The sequence below is a fragment of the Salvelinus alpinus genome, chromosome 30, assembly GCF_045679555.1.
Source record: "Salvelinus alpinus chromosome 30, SLU_Salpinus.1, whole genome shotgun sequence".
Classification (NCBI taxonomy): Eukaryota; Metazoa; Chordata; class Actinopteri; order Salmoniformes; family Salmonidae; genus Salvelinus; species Salvelinus alpinus.
The window spans coordinates 8,932,356-8,951,894 of record NC_092115.1 but is presented as its reverse complement, the minus strand read 5'-3'; the positions used below and the strand labels follow the sequence as shown (position 1 = coordinate 8,951,894).

General features: G+C 44.6%; 1 protein-coding gene across 1 annotated transcript in view; it reads left to right on the top strand.

Annotated features, from left to right (window-relative positions):
• The first annotated feature begins 355 nt into the window (after positions 1–355).
• LOC139559963 (pinopsin-like) overlaps positions 356–19,539 on the top strand; it is a 70,402-nt gene continuing 51,218 nt past the window's right edge. The window contains exon 1 of the mRNA XM_071376452.1: positions 356–970. Coding sequence (XP_071232553.1) covers positions 598–970 — 373 coding nt within the window. The 5' untranslated portion in view covers positions 356–597. The remainder of the gene's footprint in view (positions 971–19,539) is intronic.

Sequence of the window (19,539 nt, the reverse complement as noted above, 5' to 3'; positions counted from 1 at the left end):
AGCGCCCGCATCCAACAGGAACGTGTGGCGATTACTACCGCACAGAATAACATGAACCTAACACTGAAACTATCACAGCACTGCACTTAGCCTAAATGTTGTTAGATTTTAGTCAAAAGAAATTGAGAGTCGGGCAGCGTATGGATGGTGTAGCCTACTGTAGCCCACTTGTCCTGTAATGTCCCAAGGATCCGGGATAGCATAGCACAGACCCTGTGAGGACGTGCTGTTCACTGGCGCAGACGTCAGCTGTGAAAGTGGTACAGCAATATAAACACTGACTGAGGGACTTTAGTCCAGCCGTGTGTGTGGATTTTAAGTAGACTACCACACGGTGGAGCACAGCCCCGTCAAACGTTGCTGGTTTAAACCCTGAACTGGAAAACAAAGTTATAGATTCCCAACGAGGGGCTTAGCCTATTTTGATCCACTTTTAGAAAACAAATTCCTCAAAGCAACAAGTGACTCAGCCATCAACTTTAATATATTGTTAGCCAACTCAGAAGCCCACATTTTTCAACTTTCCTAAAAATGCCAAGCACAAATTAGCTCTTGTTCAATCCACTGCGCGCGCTTGTGTAGCGAAAACGGATTGCGATGATCGTGTCCAACGTGAGCTTCAGCGGCTGCACGAGGGCCAATAGCGCGCTGTGTACGGGTGCTGCAGAGAGGCACCTGGAACACAATTTATCCCGCACCACTCTCAGCCCGACCGGGAACCTGATAGTCTCAGTGTGTTTGGGCTTCATTGGCACCTTCGGGTTCCTCAACAACCTCCTGGTTCTCGTCCTCTTCTGCCGTTACAAGGTGCTGCGCTCGCCTATCAACTTGCTACTGATTAACATTTCATTCAGTGATCTGCTGGTGTGTGTGGTGGGAACTCCGTTCAGTTTCGCGGCAAGTACACAGGGAAGATGGCTCATAGGAGAAAGTGGGTGTGTATGGTACGGCTTTGCCAATTCACTATTAGGTAAGTGTACTGTAACCTTGCTTCATTCATGTTTGGTTATGTTTCAAAATGTGGTTTTAAAAGAGCTAGTCTACCCTAGATGTGGTGTGCACTTTTGGAATCTGGCCAGCACAATGCGTAAAGAGGGGATAGCCTATGCTTGGTAGTATTATTTTATAATTTCATTTGAATATTACAATTGCACGTCGATAGGCTTCTTACGGTGGTTTGCAGGTCGAGGTTAATGATGGATCAGAAATCTTGTCGCAAAATCCCTTCTGAAGTCTGTCACTCATTTATTTGTGATAGCTAAAATATTCAAAATAAATGAAATACCATAAGTTGTCATAAACATTTTTAAAACAGGCTAGTAAAAAAATATCTCTGGTCGATCAATCTGCATTATGTTGTTCATCATTGTAAGTATAGACTACAGTACATGAACATAGCTCTTCCGTCCACTGGCGTCCATATACATTAAAGGACATTTGCAATAAGCGTGTAGACATTTTATTTTGTCGTTATAACTGTTTAATGCGCCCCTCCGAACGCATCGTGAGTCATATACTGTATGTTATAGTCTGTTCTAATGGTTTTCAGGGACTGTCAGGAAGGCTACTATCAAAGTTGCCATGAAATATGTTGACTTCAAAGGATAACGAAAAGGCTTTTGAGGGCACCGGCAGGTCGCTGTCATGTACTCTCACCGACCTTGCATTTTTGTTGGGTGACTGTGCAAGGCATATTGTAAAGTCTTACAATAGACTCACCACAGGCCTCCTCGCCAAGAATCATATATAACATTATAATGCTCAGAAGATACGTAAAGCTTTAGTCACAATCAGCTGTGGGTGTTATAACTGTCTATTTAAGCAATACGGCCCGAGAGTGTGTGGTATATGGCCAATGCAAGTGCCTGGACACAGCCCTTAGCCATGGTATATTGGCCATATATTACAAATCCCAGAGGTGCCTTTATTGCTATTATAAAGTGATTACCAATGTAATTAGAGCTGTAAAAATACATGTTTTGTCATACCTGTGGTATACGGTCTGATATACCACATCTGTCAGCCAATCAGCATTCAGGGCTCCAACCATCCAGTTTATAATTACTGATACACCATGCTGTGTAATAGGTTCGCTGTCTACCAGATATTCAGGATACCCTTGATGTCATGTGATTTCAAGCGAGCTGAATTGTGCAATGTCATCAGTTCTGTGATACTGTTTCACTCCCTCACAAATGTCTGGAGTTTCCCTTGATTATTTGATTTAGATCTGCGCCATGCTGGCTTAGTCTCATGAGATAAATTGTCTGCTGATGTAAATACTCCAGTTTGGCTTATTCAGAGATATCAGTCGACCTCTTTGTGTTGTTGGTTTTTACAGTTGTTTTTGGAGTTGGGCATCCTCATAGCTCTCCCCATAGCCCAACTCTCTTGCTGCCTTGCACATTAAACTGTCCAAAGTGCATTAGTCCATCCAACCATGCCTCGATAGGCTGTACAGGAAGAATCATCTATATTCCTGCGATCTGTTTGCCGATATAAACACAAGTTTAATTCAACTGGCCATATTTGGGGCTGCTCACGTTGTTCTAGATCAGAGCCTGTCCACCTTCTCTTTTCATAACATCTCAGGCTCTCTGTTATCTTAATACAACAGTATTGAGCAGCTATAGCTCTCCTTAATAGTCTCCGTAAAAAAAAACCCACTAGCATACACGTTTTTATTTGTCCAGACCTGCATTGATATCAATTGGCACCATTTTGAATATAAATTTCATGTTTCAATCCAGTAGGGCACATCTAAACCAGTTTTTAGCTGCCCCAAATCACAGCCAATTACTAGTCCCTTTCGTGATGACCAACGATAAGGGCTGTACTGTCAGCCCGACATGCTGTCACAAAGAGATATACATGTTGGTTTTCCATCTGTCCCTTGTGATGAAGCGATGCAGGGCGGTGCAAAGACATTCAGGGGGGGCAAATGCTCAAAGTCTCAAAAATTGCACATTCAACTTTGTATCATGCATCCAGTTTTTGCCATCCAATTTAGATGAAATGTTCCATTAAATAAGTCTTCCACACTGGTTTGCCTAGAAATGCTTCACAGGTAGTGGCAGTGAACTACGGTGAACAACAGAATACAACAATCACTATTGGCCTGTTAAATATACAGATGTGTTTTTCATGAAAATTATTTTGAGCGATACTCCAGCAGGCTGTAATTAATGTGTTATTGGGAAATGAGAAAGAAAGTTGAATATATTTCGAAAAATTATGTTCTCCTGTCTTCAACAGCTTTCTTCTGACACTCGAAAGAAAAGTGGTTTTCTGTGGCGTTGTGGGCAGTATCAGAACACATTTACAACTTTCTTTGATATAGGAACATTGTTAGTACATCCCTTCAGGCTACATTGGTGGTTTCTTTGTGACATTTTATGCCTCCAAATTGAAAGGAAGCTCACACATCATCATATCAGCTCCTCAGAGATGCATTAGTAATTTTGGATGGGATTTGGTATTTCATTGTGATCATTTCAGACACACTGATGCACGTCTCTTAGTCTCGCTTTATTGCTTTCTAGGTTACCAACTATATCTCAGAGATATTCGTGGTTTCGCATCGCTTAAATTAGCCTCTGAAATGGTATCTCAGGCAGCGTTTACACAAGCAGCCCAATTCGGATATATTTTCTACAAATTGAGTTTTTGACCAATCACATCCGATCTTTTCACATAAGATATTTTTCAGATCTGATTGTTCCAATTAAAAAAATACCAATTATTGAAACAAATATAAACACAGCCACAGTGCGATCCGCAAGGAGCCAATTTACTAAAACTCTTTGACAAGTATTTGGCGTCTGAATCTGAGGCACGGAGTGTGATAGCTAAGCACTGTTGCTACCAGACATCAACAAGGCTCCTTATTCCATTAGCTGTGGCTAAGGAATTACTGTACAAGTCACAGAGTCATTGCTGAAGTGATTATTTCTCTGTTTCAGTGTTATGGACTCAGGCTGGTCTTATGCAGGCTTGTCAGGAAAATACTCAGAGAAGGAACAATGTGTCACACATCATCAGTATGTGTCATACATCATCAGTATGTGTCATACATCATCAATATGTGTCATACATCATCAGTATGTGTCACACATCATCAGTATGTGTCATACATCATCAGTATGTGTCATACATCATCAGTATGTGTCATACATCATCAGTATGTGTCATACATCATCAGTATGTGTCATACATCATCAGTATGTGTCATACATCATCAGTATGTGTCATACATCATCAGTATGTGTCATACATCATCATTATGTGTCATACATCATCAGTATGTGTCATACATCATCAGTATGTGTCACACATCATCAGTATGTGTCATACATCATCAGTATGTGTCATACATCATCAGTATGTGTCATACATCATCAGTATGTGTCATACATCATCAGTATGTGTCATACATCATCATTATGTGTCATACATCATCATTATGTGTCATACATCATGCTGATAAGAGAGAATCACTTTTGGGGACCAAAACAGAATGTATACACATAATGTACAACATTTTTTATATGTTAGGTATCAGGGATAAATATATTGACATGCACGATAGAGTGTGAAGCAAAAGTCTGCACTCGTCAGCACCCACACTGTTAGCTGTGTGACAGAAAATTCTGACCAGGGATAACCTCTCACATCAGAGCCAATTCAGAGTTGAGTTAAGCGTGCAACACTCAGAATTTTGCGTAAATCATTAATTCATGTCAATGGGAGACTTCCGCAGAAATGTGTGTTGAGGCTAGAATCCTTAGTTGCTACATACATTTTTGGACTTATAAATTAATTATAATATAGCCATTGATTCTTCAAAAATATAACTTCTAAATGCCTCATGAGCTTAGTTCAACTGTCACACCCCATCAAAACCTAAAATATAAGCTTGTTTAACTCCAATGTTTGTAAACAATGTAAATGTAAACAAATACCATAGTAGCACCAAAAGATGGTTAAAGCTGCCATATGTCACTTTTTTGGGTGACCCGACCAAATTCACAGAGACATGTATAGTTCGGTCATTCTCATTGAAAGCAAGTCTAAGAAGCGGCAGATCTGTTCTATGTGCTCTATTTCTATGCTTCCCATGCTTTAGTTGTCATGACATCTGCTGAAGTCGAAGCCTCTCCTTGTTCGGGCGGTGCTCGGCGGTCGACGTCACCAGGCTTCTAGCCATCATTGATCCATTTTTCATTTTCCATTGGTTTTGTCTTGTCTTCATACACACCTGGTTTCAATCCCATTCATTACCTGTTGTGTATTTAACCCTCTGTTTCCCCTCATGTCTTTGTCAGAGATTGTTTGTATGTCAGTGTTGTATATCTTTTGTATTGGTGCGCGACGGGTCCTCGTACCCATTTAGTTATTTGTTACATGTAGTGTTTGGAGTATGTTTCGCTCATTATTATTAAATAACTCCATTACACTCAGTTTGATTCTCCTGCGCCTGACTTCCCTGCCACCTATACACACGACGCTGACAGAATCTCTGACCCCCAAAAAATGAAGTCAGCAGGAGAAGGTACCTCGGCCATGGAGGTGGAGGAACGCGTCATGGAACAAACGGAGATGATTGACAGTCTGAGCGCCGCCATGGATCGCGTTGTCCAGAATATGGACCGCTGGGAGAAACAGGGAGTTCTACCAGCGCCTCCACCAACACAACCGGGGTCTCCCTTGAACGCTTTTCCCTGAACTCAGCAGGATCCATTTATCCCTGCCACAGGGGTACGACGGAGATACTGCCGGCTGCCAGGGTTTTCTCCTTAAACTAAGCTTGTATCTGGCCACGGTCCACCCAGCTCCATCGGACCGTGAGAAGAGTTACGCCCTCGTCTCGTGCCTCACCGGGAAAGCCCTGGAGTGGGCCAGCGCTGTGTGTGGAGAAGAGGATGCGGCGTTGGACCATTTTGAGGAGTTCACCCGACATTTCAGGACAGTATTCGACCACCCACCTGAAGGCAGAGCGGCGGGTGAGCGCCTCTACCATCTGAGGCAGGAGACGAGGAGTGCACAGGAGTTTGCTCTGGAGTTTAGGACCCTACCTGCCGGCGCTGGATGGAGCGACAGGGCCCTGATCGACCATTACCGCTGTAGTCTACGCGAGGATGTCCGTCGGGAGCGGGCCTGTAGAGACACCACCCTCACCTTCGACCAGCTGGTGGACATGTCCATCAGGCTGGACAACATGCTGGCTACTCGTGGATGTCTAGATCGGGGTCTGGTTGTTCCATCCTCCCGCACCCTCTCTCCCGTACCCATGGAGTTGGGAGGGATGGTGCGCAGGGAGACCGGAGGGGGTTCCCGCTCGAGCACCATATGTGGTCCCAGAGGTCACACTGCTGGTCAGTGCCGGGTTGGTTCCTCTGGGAATAGAGGCAGCAGGCAGGGCACTCTGGCATCACCCCAGGTGAGTAGGCACCATTCTCATCCCTCAGCCCTCTGTTGCACTTATGTTTGTCTCTGTAACTTTTCCTGAATTTCCCCCGCATTCCCAGTATAAGGCGCTAGTAGATTCAGGCGTGGCTGGGAATTTCATTAATACAAGTTTAGCTCATAGTTTAGGGATCCCCATTGTTCCTGTGGATATGCCTTTCCCCGTTCATGCTTTAGGTATTAGATAGTCGACCATTATGGTCAGGGTTTATCAGGGAGGTCACCGCTCCTTTGTGTATGGTAACGCCGGGGGGTCACAAGGAGAAGATTAGTATTTTCCTTATTGATTCTCCTGCGTATTCTGTGGTGCTAGGCCTACCCTGGTTAGCTTGTCACAACCCCACTGTTTCTTGGCCACAGAGGGCTCTCACGGGGTGGTCGCGAGAGTGCTCAGGTAGGTGTTTAGGGGTTTCCGTTGGTGCTACTACGGTGGAAAGTCCAGACCAGGTTTCCACCGTGCGCATTCCCCCAGAATATGCCGATTTGGCTCTCGCCTTCTGTAAAAAGAAGGCGACTCAATTACCACCCCATCGACGGGGGGATTGTGCGATAGATCTCCTGGTAGACGCTGCATTTCCCAGGAGTCACGTGTATCCCCTGTCACAAGCGGAGACGGTGGCTATGGAGACATATGTCTCTGAATCCCTGCGTCAGGGGTACATTCAACCCTCCATTTCACCCGTCTCCTCGAGTTTATTTTTTGTGAAGAAGAAGGATGGCAGTTTGCGCCCGTGCATTGATTATCGAGGTCTCAATAAAATTACGGTGAGATAGTTACCCGCTACCTCTTATCACTACAGCAATTGAGTCAATTCACGGGGCGCGCTTCTTCACTAAACTGGATCTCAGGAGTGCGTACAATCTGGTGCGTATTCGGAAGGGAGATGAGTGGAAGACGGCATTTAGCACCACCTCAGGTTATTATGAGTACCTCGTCATGCCATATGGGTTGATGAATGCTCCATCAGTTTTCCAATCATTTGTAGACGAGATTTTCAGAGACCTGCACGGGCAGGGTGTAGTGGTGTATATCGATGATATCCTGATATACTCCACTACACGCGCCGAGCATGTGTCCCTGGTGCGCAAAGTGCTTGGTCGCCTGTTGGAGCATGATCTATATGTCAAGGCTGAGAAATGCTTGTTCTTCCAACAATCCGTCTCCTTCCTAGGGCATCAGATTTCCACGTCAGGAGTGGAGATGGAGAGCGACCGCATTGCAGCCGTGCGTAATTGGCCGACTCCCACGGTAAAGGAGGTGCAGCATTTTTTAGGGTTTGCCAACTACTACCGGAGGTTTATCCGGGGTTTTGGTCAGGTTGCTGCTCCCATTACCTCACTGGTAAAGGGGGGACCGGTGCGCTTGCAGTGGTCGGCTGAGGCTTACAGGGCTTTTAGGCACCTGAAGGCTCTGTTTACCTCGGTTCCTGTGTTGGCTCATCCGGATCCCTCTTTGCCATTCATAGTGGAGGTGGACGCATCCGAAGCTGGGATAGGAGCAGTGCTCTCTCAGCATTCGGGTATGCCACTGAAGCTCAGCCCCTGTGCCTTCATTTCGAAGAAGCTCAGCCCAGCGGAGCGAAACTATGATGTGGGGGACCGGGAGCTGTTAGCTGTCGTAAAAGCCTTGAAGGCGTGGAGACATTGGCTTGAGGGGGCTAAACACCCTTTTCTCATCTGGACTGACCATCGCAATCTGGAGTACATCCAGGAGGCGAGGAGACTGAATCCTCATCAGGCAAGGTGGGCCATGTTTTTCACTCGTTTTGTGTTTACCCTCTCTTACAGACCAGGCTCCCAGAACATTAAGGCAGACGCATTGTCCCGGCTGTATGACACAGAGGAGCGGTCCATGGATCTCACTCCCATACTCCCAGCTTCTTGTTTGGTGGAGCCAGTAATGTGGGAGCTGGACGCAGATATTGAGCGGGCGTCACGTGCAGAGCCCTCTCCTCCTCAGTGTCCAGCTGGGCGTCTGTACGTTCCGTCTGCTGTCCGCGACGATTGATTTATTGGGCCCACACGTCACCCTCCTCTGGTCATCCTGGGATAGGTCGGACGATGCGCTGTGTTGATGGGAGGTACTGGTGGCCCACTTTAGCTAAGGACGTGAGAATTTATGTTTCCTCCTGCTCAGTGTGTGCCCAGTGCAGGGCTCCTAGACACCTGCCCAGAGGTAAGTTACAACCCTTACCCGTTCCACAACGGCCGTGGTCGCACCTGTCGGTGGATTTTTTAACTGATCTTCCACCTTCACAGGGTAACACCATGATCCTGGTCGTTGTGGATCGTTTTTCTAAGTCCTGTCGTCTCCTCCCTTTGCCCGGTCTCCCTACGGCCTTACAAACTGCGGAGGCCCTGTTTACACACGTTTTCCGGCACTATGGGGTGCCTGAGGATATAGTGTCTGATCGGGGTCCCCAGTTCACATCAAGGGTCTGGAAGGCGTTCATGGAACATCTGGGGGTCTCGGTCAGCCTTACCTCAGGTTTTCACCCCGAGAGTAATGGGCAGGTGGAGAGAGTTAACCAGGATGTGGGTAGGTTTCTGCGGTCTTATTGCCAGGACCGGCCGGAGGATGGGGCGAAGTTCGTGCCCTGGGCAGAGATGGCCCAGAACTCGCTACGCCACTCCTCCACTAACCTTTCTCCCTTTCAATGTGTATTAGGGTATCAGCCGGTTCTGGCTCCTTGGCATCAGTGTCAGACCGAGGCTCCTGCAGTGGACAATTGGTTCCGGCACGCGGAGGAAACCTGGGAGGCCGCCCACGTCCACCTTCATCAGCGCGCCATACTGCGCCAGAAAGTTGGCGCAGACCGTCACCGCAGTGAGGCCCCGGTGTTCGCACCAGGGGACAGGGTCTGGCTCTCGACCCGAAACCTGTCCCTCCGCCTGCCCTACCGGAAGCTGGGTCCGCGGTTTGTGGGGCCGTTTAAAGTCCTGAGGAGAGTGAACGAGGTATGTTATAGGTTACAGCTACACACTAATTACCATATTAACCCCTCGTTCCATGTGTCTCTCCTCAGCCCGGTGGTGGCTGGCCCGCTCCAGGAGGCTGAAGTGCGGGATGCCTCTCCGCCCCCTCTGGACATCGAGGGGGTCCCGGCGTACTCCGTTTGATCCATCTTGGATTCGAGACGTCGGGCGAGGGGCCTTCAGTACCTCGTGGACTGGGAGGGGTACGGTCCGGAGGAGAGATGCTGGGTTCCGGTGGAGGACGTATTAGATCCTTCCATGCTGCGAGAATTCCACCGTCTCCATCCGGATCGCCCTGCACCTCGCCCTCCGGGTCGTCCCCGAGGCCGGTGTCGACGCGCGGCTCTGTCACGACTTCTTCCGAAGTCGAAGCCTCTCCTTGTTCGGGCGGTGCTCGGCGGTCGACGTCACCGGTCTTCTAGCCATCATTGATCCATTTTTCATTTTCCATTGGTTTTGTCTTGTCTTCATACACACCTGGTTTCAATCCCATTCATTACCTGTTGTGTATTTAACCCTCTGTTTCCCCTTGTCAGAGATTGTTTGTATGTCAGTGTTGTATATCTTTTGTATTGGTGCGCGACAGGTCCTCGTACCCATTTAGTTATTTGTTACATTTAGTGTTTGGAGTATGTTTCGCTCATTATTATTAAATAACTCCATTACACTCAGTTTGATTCTCCTGCGCCTGACTTCCCTGCCACCTATACACACGACGCTGACATTAGTTTATTTTTTTAGTTTACTTTCGGGTTTTGTACACCAGCTTCAAGCAGCTGAAAATACAAGATTTTTGTTAATGGAAAATATATTTCACAGAGATGTCTAGAGGGTACAATGATTCTCTACGTCATACTTGCTTGTTTTGTCACATAAACTGAAATTAGGCGAACTACGGTATTAGAATTTTAGCAACCAGTAAAATGGCGGAGTGATTTCTGCATAGTTGTCATGATCGTCCTAATGAGTAGACCAAGGCGCAGCGTGCGTAGAGTTCCACATATTTGAATAAATTGAAACTCACCAAACAAAACAATAAAGCACAAGAACAAACGAAACGTGAAGCTACTGGTGTGCACACAGGCAACTATCTGTAGACAAGATCCCACGAAACACAAAGGGGAAATGGCTGCCTAAATATGATCCCCAATCAGAGACAACGATAAACAGCTGTCTGATTGGAAACCATACCAGGCCAACATAAATCATTAATCCCCTAGATCCACCCTAGTCACTATCACACCCCAACCAACAGAGAATAAACAGCTCTCTATGGTCAGCGCGTGACAATAGTGCATCTTTAAAACTATAATTTTTATATCATGGATGGTCAGTCCTTGCATCCATAGCTCTGTCTATGAATTTGAGAGTGCTTACATTTCGCCTATCCCTCAGCTTTTTTATCAAAACTAGCACGACTCAGGAAATTACCCAGATGCAGTCACAGGAGGCGAATAGTCCAGTTCTCAGAATATTTATTATAATAAAGGGCAGGTTGAGGGCAGGGAGAGGTTCGTAATCCAAGGTAGAGTCAATAGGGGACAGAACGTCAGGCAGGCTCAAGGTCAGGACAGGCAGAAGGGTCGGAACCGGGAAGACTAGAAAACAAGAACTTGAGAACTGGAGAAATGGGAAACACGCTGGTTAAGACCTGACAAAACAAGACGAACTGGCAACGGACAAACAGAAAACGCAGGTATAAATAAACAGGGGATAATGGGGCAAAATAGGAGACACCTCGTGGAGAGTGGAGACAAGCACAAGACAGGTGAAACAGATCAGGGTGTGACAAAAACATAGGCGGGGTGCCGGCTTTATTATAGTTTCAAGTAGAGACTCCAGCTTTAAGCGTGCAGATCTCAAGTCTGAATACCGTCCTTTAGTTGATGTTGTGAGTTGCTCAGCTTTAAGGGTTGGGGTCAATTCCATTTCATTTCCAGACAATTCAGGAAGTACACTGAAATTTAAATTCCAATTCTCTTTAATCGTTTTCAATTAGGAAAATGTTGAATTCAGTTTACTTTCTGAATTGACTGGAATTGAAATGGAATTGACCAACCCCTGCTAGCCATAGTAAGATTATTACAATTATTTTTAGAATCTGTTAAACAGTTGAATGTAGCCTACAGCCGTCTTGCCCCTGGACCTAAGCTGCCATTATTGTAGATAAGTGATGTCTGTAATGACTTTAGAACCTGCTGCCTCGACTTAATGGCCTGAGACCACAGCAGGTTAAAGACTGGAAAACATTATTATAGTCACATCTTTCCTGTGAGTTGCTTAGTTAGCAGCCCCGGCCTCCCATTTAGCCAGTCCAACTCTTCTCCTTTTGCTTAGTTAGCAGCCCCGGCCTCCCTTTTAGCCAGTCCAACTCTTCTCCTTTTGCTTAGTTAGCAGGCTGGCCTCCCATTTAGCCAGTCCAACTCTTCTTCTCTTGCTTAGTTAGCAGGCTGGCCTCCCATTTAGCCAGTCCAACTCTTCTCCCCCTCCTTAGTTAGCAGGCTGGCATCCCATTTAGCCAGTCCAACTCTTCTTCTCTTGCTTAGTTAGAAGGCTGGCCTCCCATTTAGCCAGTCCAACTCTTCTTCTCTTGCTTAGTTAGCAGGCTGGCCTCCCATTTAGCCAGTCCAACTCTTCTCCCCCTCCTTAGTTAGCAGCCCCGGCCTCCCATTTAGCCAGTCCAACTCTTCTCCTTTTGCTTAGTTAGCAGCCCCGGCCTCCCTTTTAGCCAGTCCAACTCTTCTCGTTTTGCTTAGTTAGCAGGCTGGCCTCCCATTTAGCCAGTCCAACTCTTCTTCTCTTGCTTAGTTAGCAGGCTGGCCTCCCATTTAGCCAGTCCAACTCTTCTCCCCCTCCTTAGTTAGCAGGCTGGCATCCCATTTAGCCAGTCCAACTCTTCTTCTCTTGCTTAGTTAGCAGGCTGGCCTCCCATTTAGCCAGTCCAACTCTTCTTCTCTTGCTTAGTTAGCAGGCTGGCCTCCCATTTAGCCAGTCCAACTCTTCTCCCCCTCCTTAGTTAGCAGGCTGTCCTCCCATTTAGCCAGTCCAACTCTTCTCCCCCTCCTTAGTTAGCAGGCTGGCCTCCCATTCAGCCAGTCCAACTCTTCTTCTCTTGCTTAGTTAGCAGGCTGGCCTCCCATTTAGCCAGTCCAATTCTTCTCCCCCTCCTTAGTTAGCAGGCTGGCCTCCCATTTAGCCAGTCCAACTCTTCTCCCCCTCCTTAGTTAGCAGGCTGACCTCCCATTCAGCCAGTCCAACCCTTCTTCTCTTGCTTAGTTAGCAGGCTGGCCTCCCATTTAGTCAGTCCAACTCTTCTCCCCCTCCTTAGTTAGCAGGCTGGCCTCCCATTTAGGCAGTCCAACTCTTCTCCCCCTCCTTAGTTAGCAGGCTGGCCTCCCATTTAGCCAGTCAAAGTTTTATCTTGCTTAGTTAGCAGGCTGGCCTCCCATTTAGCCAGTCCAACTCTTCTCCCCCTCCTTAGTTAGCAGCCCCGGCCTCCCATTTAGCCAGTCCAACTCTTCTCCCCCTCCTTAGTTAGCAGGCTGGCCTCCCATTTAGCCAGTCCAACTCTTCTCCCCCTCCTTAGTTAGCAGCCCCAGCCTCCCATTTAGCCAGTCCAACTCTTCTCCCCCTCCTTAGTTAGCAGGCTGGCCTCCCATTCAGCCAGTCCAACTCTTCTTCTCTTGCTTAGTTAGCAGGCTGGCCTCCCATTTAGCCAGTCCAACTCTTCTCCCCCTCCTTAGTTAGCAGGCTGGCATCCCATTTAGCCAGTCCAACTCTTCTTCTCTTGCTTAGTTAGCAGGCCTGGCCTCCCATTTAGCCAGTCCAACTCTTCTTCTCTTGCTTAGTTAGCAGGCTGGCCTCCCATTTAGCCAGTCCAACTCTTCTCCCCCTCCTTAGTTAGCAGGCTGTCCTCCCATTTAGCCAGTCCAACTCTTCTCCCCCTCCTTAGTTAGCAGGCTGGCCTCCCATTCAGCCAGTCCAACTCTTCTTCTCTTGCTTAGTTAGCAGGCTGGCCTCCCATTTAGCCAGTCCAATTCTTCTCCCCCTCCTTAGTTAGCAGGCTGGCCTCCCATTTAGCCAGTCCAACTCTTCTCCCCCTCCTTAGTTAGCAGGCTGGCCTCCCATTCAGCCAGTCCAACCCTTCTTCTCTTGCTTAGTTAGCAGGCTGGTCTCCCATTTAGCCAGTCCAACTCTTCTCCCCCTCCTTAGTTAGCAGGCTGGCCTCCCATTTAGCCAGTCCAACTCTTCTCCCCCTCCTTAGTTAGCAGGCTGGCCTCCCATTTAGCCAGTCAAAGTTTTATCTTGCTTAGTTAGCAGGCTGGCCTCCCATTTAGCCAGTCCAACTCTTCTCCCCCTCCTTAGTTAGCAGCCCCGGCCTCCCATTTAGCCAGTCCAACTCTTCTCCCCCTCCTTAGTTAGCAGGCTGGCCTCCCATTTAGCCAGTCCAACTCTTCTCCCCCTCCTTAGTTAGCAGCCCCGGCCTCCCATTTAGCCAGTCCAACTCTTCTCCCCCTCCTTAGTTAGCAGGCTGGCCTCCCATTCAGCCAGTCCAACTCTTCTCCCCCTCCTTAGTTAGCAGGCTGTCCTCCCATTTAGCCAGTCCAACTCTTCTCCCCCTCCTTAGTTAGCAGGCTGGCCTCCCATTCAGCCAGTCCAACTCTTCTTCTCTTGCTTAGTTAGCAGGCTGGCCTCCCATTTAGCCAGTCCAACTCTTCTCCCCCTCCTTAGTTAGCAGGCTGGCCTCCCATTTAGCCAGTCCAACTCTTCTCCCCCTCCTTAGTTAGCAGGCTGGCCTCCCATTTAGCCAGTCAAACTTTTATCTTGCTTAGTTAGCAGGCTGGCCTCCCATTTAGCCAGTCCAACTCTTCTCCCCCTCCTTAGTTAGCAGGCTGGCCTCCCATTTAGCCAGTCCAACTCTTCTCCCCCTCCTTAGTTAGCAGCCCCGGCCTCCCATTTAGCCAGTCCAACTCTTCTCCCCCTCCTTAGTTAGCAGGCTGGCCTCCCATTCAGCCAGTCCAACTCTTCTCCCCCTCCTTAGTTAGCAGGCTGGCCTCCCATTTAGCCAGTCCAACTCTTCTCCCCCTCCTTAGTTAGCAGGCTGGCCTCCCATTTAGCCAGTCCAACTCTTCTCCCCCTCCTTAGTTAGCAGGCTGGCCTCCCATTTAGCCAGTCCAACTCTTCTTCTCTTGCTTAGTTAGCAGGCTGGCCTCCCATTTAGCCAGTCCAACTCTTCTTCTCTTGCTTAGTTAGCAGCCCCGGCCTCCCATTCAGCCAGTCCAACTCTTCTCCCCCTCCTTAGTTAGCAGCCCCGGCCTCCCATTTAGCCAGTCCAACTCTTCTCCCCCTCCTTAGTTAGCAGCCCCGGCCTCCCATTTAGCCAGTCCAACTCTTCTCTCTTTGCATTTTTATCCTTATCTTTCAGAAAATTTGTTGTCCTCCATTGTACTGGAAAATACTTTCTTCCTCTTTTTATTAAACGTTCGTACCTTCATCGGATATCACGTATGCATGATCACGAAGCATTGCTGAAGGTAGGAATGTCTAAAAAACATGTATTGACTCAGTGTGTTGAATACTGATTGAATCAAGATATATTAGTGTTACATTTTTCATAAATTGTTTACAAATGTTAGAGTTTTTCTTCCACTTTGACATTACAGAGTACTTTGTGTAGATCGTTACCAAAAAAATGACAATTAAACAGTATTATTCTCAAAATTTGGCAAAAGTCAAGGGGTGTGAATACTTTCTGAAGGCACTGTGCATTTCAGTTCTATGTTCAAACCTTTAACAACGGGCCTCTATTTATTCTCTTGCTGATTATATTTTCCTTATGGTACAAAAGATGCTGACGCTAGGTTATGTATTTTGTACAGCCTTAATCTTCAAATATGAACCCATGCAGATTAGGGTTGAACTACAGATGTGTATGCATGAAAACCAACCCATACAGATTAGTGTTGAACTACAGATGTGTATGCATGAAAACCAACCCATACAGATTAGTGTTGAACTACAGATGTGTATGCATGAAAACCAACCCATACAGATTAGTGTTGAACTACAGATGTGTATGCATGAAAACCAACCCATACAGATTAGTGTTGAACTACAGTTGTGTATGCATGAAAACCAACCCATACAGATTAGTGTTGAACTACAGATGTGTATGCATGAAAACCAACCCATACAGATTAGTGTTGAACTACAGATGTGTATGCATGAAAACCAACCCATACAGATCAGGGTTGAACTACAGATGTGTATGCATGAAAACCAACCCATACAGATCAGGGTTGAACTACAGATGTGTATGCATGAAAACCAACCCATACAGATTAGTGTTGAACTACAGATGTGTATGCATGAAAACCAACCCATACAGATTAGTGTTGAACTACAGATGTGTATGCATGAAAACCAACCCATACAGATTAGTGTTGAACTACAGATGTGTATGCATGAAAACCAACCCATACAGATTAGGGTTGAACTACAGATGTGTATGCATGAAAACCAACCCATACAGATTAGGGTTGAACTACAGATGTGTATGCATGAAAACCAACCCATACAGATTAGGGTTGAACTACAGATGTGTATGCATGAAAACCAACCCATACAGATTAGGGTTGAACTACAGATGTGTATGCATGAAAACCAACCCATACAGATTAGGGTTGAACTACAGATGTGTATGCATGAAAACCAACCCATACAGATTAGGGTTGAACTACAGATGTGTATGCATGAAAACCAACCCATACAGATTAGGGTTGAACTACAGATGTGTATGCATGAAAACCAACCCATACAGATTAGGGTTGAACTACAGATGTGTATGCATGAAAACCTTTTGCAAAACAGTTGTGGTGAAATGTGGTGAGTATCTATTTGATAGGGAAACTTGTCTGAAAACATTGCACTGATTAAAGATCTCTAGATGTTTAGTTATTGGCCAAAATGGATATCAGAAATGACGGCAGTCAATTATTTGACAAATGTAGGTATCATTCCATCTTGTGTGCGACAAACCATAGAATACCAGAACATTTAATTTATACATTTTTTTTTGTGTGAAAAACAAACACATAATGCATGAGGGATTAACCCAAGATGGGTGAACTGCTCAAATGAATTTAATCCTATTATTAAGTTCATTTAAAAACATTTCAGATCACATTTATTTTGAGTTTATTAGATTTAGCTGGCCTCTCTGATTATACCGGAGTCCTAGTTTAAGAAGAAAAGACGTGAAGTCCTACAAGTTGGTGTCCCACTCCATAAGGCGCTATTTTGAATAATCAGTCCCATGTCAATTACATGCTAGCGAGCTGTCCCAATCTTGGGCAGAGGCATCTGCTTTGCCAACCAACATAACCTATTTATAAAAAGTCCAAATGAACCTTAAATAAGATTTGCGTTATGCCCTGAGGGCCAAAGACAGATGCCGGGTTGGTTACTCCACATAATGACGGGAATATTAGATTTCATATTCTCTGTCACTCTGTGTGAGTCATGGATAAAACACAAATTATTTTACAGTAATTCTATTTGATTTGAGTAATTTGATTGGCTGTATACAGCTCTCCATCAGCGGAGCATCAGTTTGATTAGATGGTTTGTAGTTTGATTAGATGGTTTGTTGTTTGATTAGATGGTTTGTAGTTTGATTAGATGGTTTGTTGTTTGATTAGATGGTTTGATTAGATGGTTTGTTGTTTGATTAGATGGTTTGTTGTTTGATTAGATGGTTTGTTGTTTGATTAGATGGTTTGTAGTTTGATTAGATGGTTTGTAGTTTGATTAGATGGTTTGTTGTTTGATTAGATGGTTTGTAGTTTGATTAGATGGTTTGTTGTTTGATTAGATGGTTTGTTGTTTGATTAGATGGTTTGATTAGATGGTTTGTTGTTTGATTAGATGGTTTGTTGTTTGATTAGATGGTTTGTTGTTTGATTAGATGGTTTGTTGTTTGATTAGATGGTTTGTTGTTTGATTAGATGGTTTGTAGTTTGATTAGATGGTTTGTTGTTTGATTAGATGGTTTGTTGTTTGATTAGATGGTTTGTTGTTTGATTAGATGGTTTGATTAGATGGTTTGTTGTTTGATTAGATGGTTTGTTGTTTGATTAGATGGTTTGATTAGATGGTTTGTTGTCTGATTAGATGGTTTGTTGTCCGATTAGATGGTTTGTAGTTTGATTAGATGGTTTGTTGTCCGATTAGATGGTTTGTAGTTTGATTAGACGGTTTGTTGTTTGATTAGATGGTTTGTAGTTTGATTAGATGGTTTGTTGTTTGATTAGATGGTTTGTTGTCTGATTAGATGGTTGGTTGTTTGATTAGATGGTTTGTTGTTTGATTAGATGGTTTGTTGTTTGATTAGATGGTTTGTTGTTTGATTAGATGGTTTGTTGTCCGATTAGATGGTTTGTAGTTTGATTAGATGGTTTGTTGTCCGATTAGATGGTTTGTAGTTTGATTAGACGGTTTGTTGTTTGATTAGATGGTTTGTAGTTTGATTAGATGGTTTGTTGTTTGATTAGATGGTTTGTAGTTTGATTAGATGGTTGGTTGTTTGATTAGATGGTTTGTTGTCTGATTAGATGGTTTGTTGTCTGATTAGATGGTTTGTTGTCCGAATAGATGGTTTGTTGTTTGATTAGATGGTTTGTAGTTTGATTAGATGGTTTGTTGTCCGATTAGATGGTTTGTTGTTTGATTAGATGGTTTGTTGTCTGATTAGATGGTTTGTAGTTTGATTAGATGGTTTGTTGTTTGATTAGATGGTTTGTTGTTTGATTAGCTGGTTTGTTGTCCGATTAGATGGTTTGTTGTTTGATTAGATGGTTTGTTGTTTGATTAGATGGTTTGTTGTTTGATTAGATGGTTTGTTGTTTGATTAGATGGTTTGTTGTTTGATTAGATGGTTTGCAGTTTGATTAGATGGTTTGTTGTCTGATTAGATGGTTTGTTGTCTGATTAGATGGTTTGTAGTTTGATTAGATGGTTTGTTGTTTGATTAGATGGTTTGTTGTTTGATTAGATGGTTTGTTGTTTGATTAGAAGGTTTGTTGTCCGATTAGATGGTTTGCAGTTTGATTAGATGGTTTGTTGTTTGATTAGAAGGTTTGTTGTCCGATTAGATGGTTTGCAGTTTGATTAGATGGTTTGTTGTTTGATTAGATGGTTTGTTGTCCGATTAGATGGTTTGTTGTCTGATTAGATGGTTTGTTGTTTGATTAGATGGTTTGTTGTCTGATTAGATGGTTTGTTGTTTGATTAGATGGTTTGTTGTTTGATTAGATGGTTTGTTGTTTGATTAGATGGTTTGTTGTCCGATTAGATGGTTTGTTGTTTGATTAGAAGGTTTGTTGTCTGATTAGATGGTTTGCAGTTTGATTAGATGGTTTGTTGTCTGATTAGATGGTTTGTTGTTTGATTAGATGGTTTGCAGTTTGATTAGATGGTTTGTTGTCCGATTAGATGGTTTGTTGTTTGATTAGATGGTTTGTTGTTTGATTAGATGGTTTGTTGTTTGATTAGATGGTTTGTTGTTTGATTAGATGGTTTGTTGTCTGATTAGATGGTTTGTTGTTTGATTAGATGGTTTGTTGTCTGATTAGATGGTTTGTTGTTTGATTAGATGGTTTGTTGTTTGATTAGATGGTTTGTTGTTTGATTAGATGGTTTGTTGTCCGATTAGATGGTTTGTTGTTTGATTAGATGGTTTGTTGTCTGATTAGATGGTTTGCAGTTTGATTAGATGGTTTGTTGTCTGATTAGATGGTTTGTTGTTTGATTAGATGGTTTGTTGTCTGATTAGATGGTTTGTTGTTTGATTAGATGGTTTGTTGTTCGATTAGATGGTTTGTTGTTTGATTAGAAGGTTTGTTGTCTGATTAGATGGTTTGATGTTTGATTAGATGGTTTGTTGTTTGATTAGATGGTTTGTTGTTTGATTAGATGGTTTGTTGTTTGATTAGATGGTTTGATGTTTGATTAGATGGTTTGTTGTTTGATTAGATGGTTGGTTGTTTGATTAGATGGTTTGTTGTTTGATTAGATGGTTTGTTGTTTGATTAGATGGTT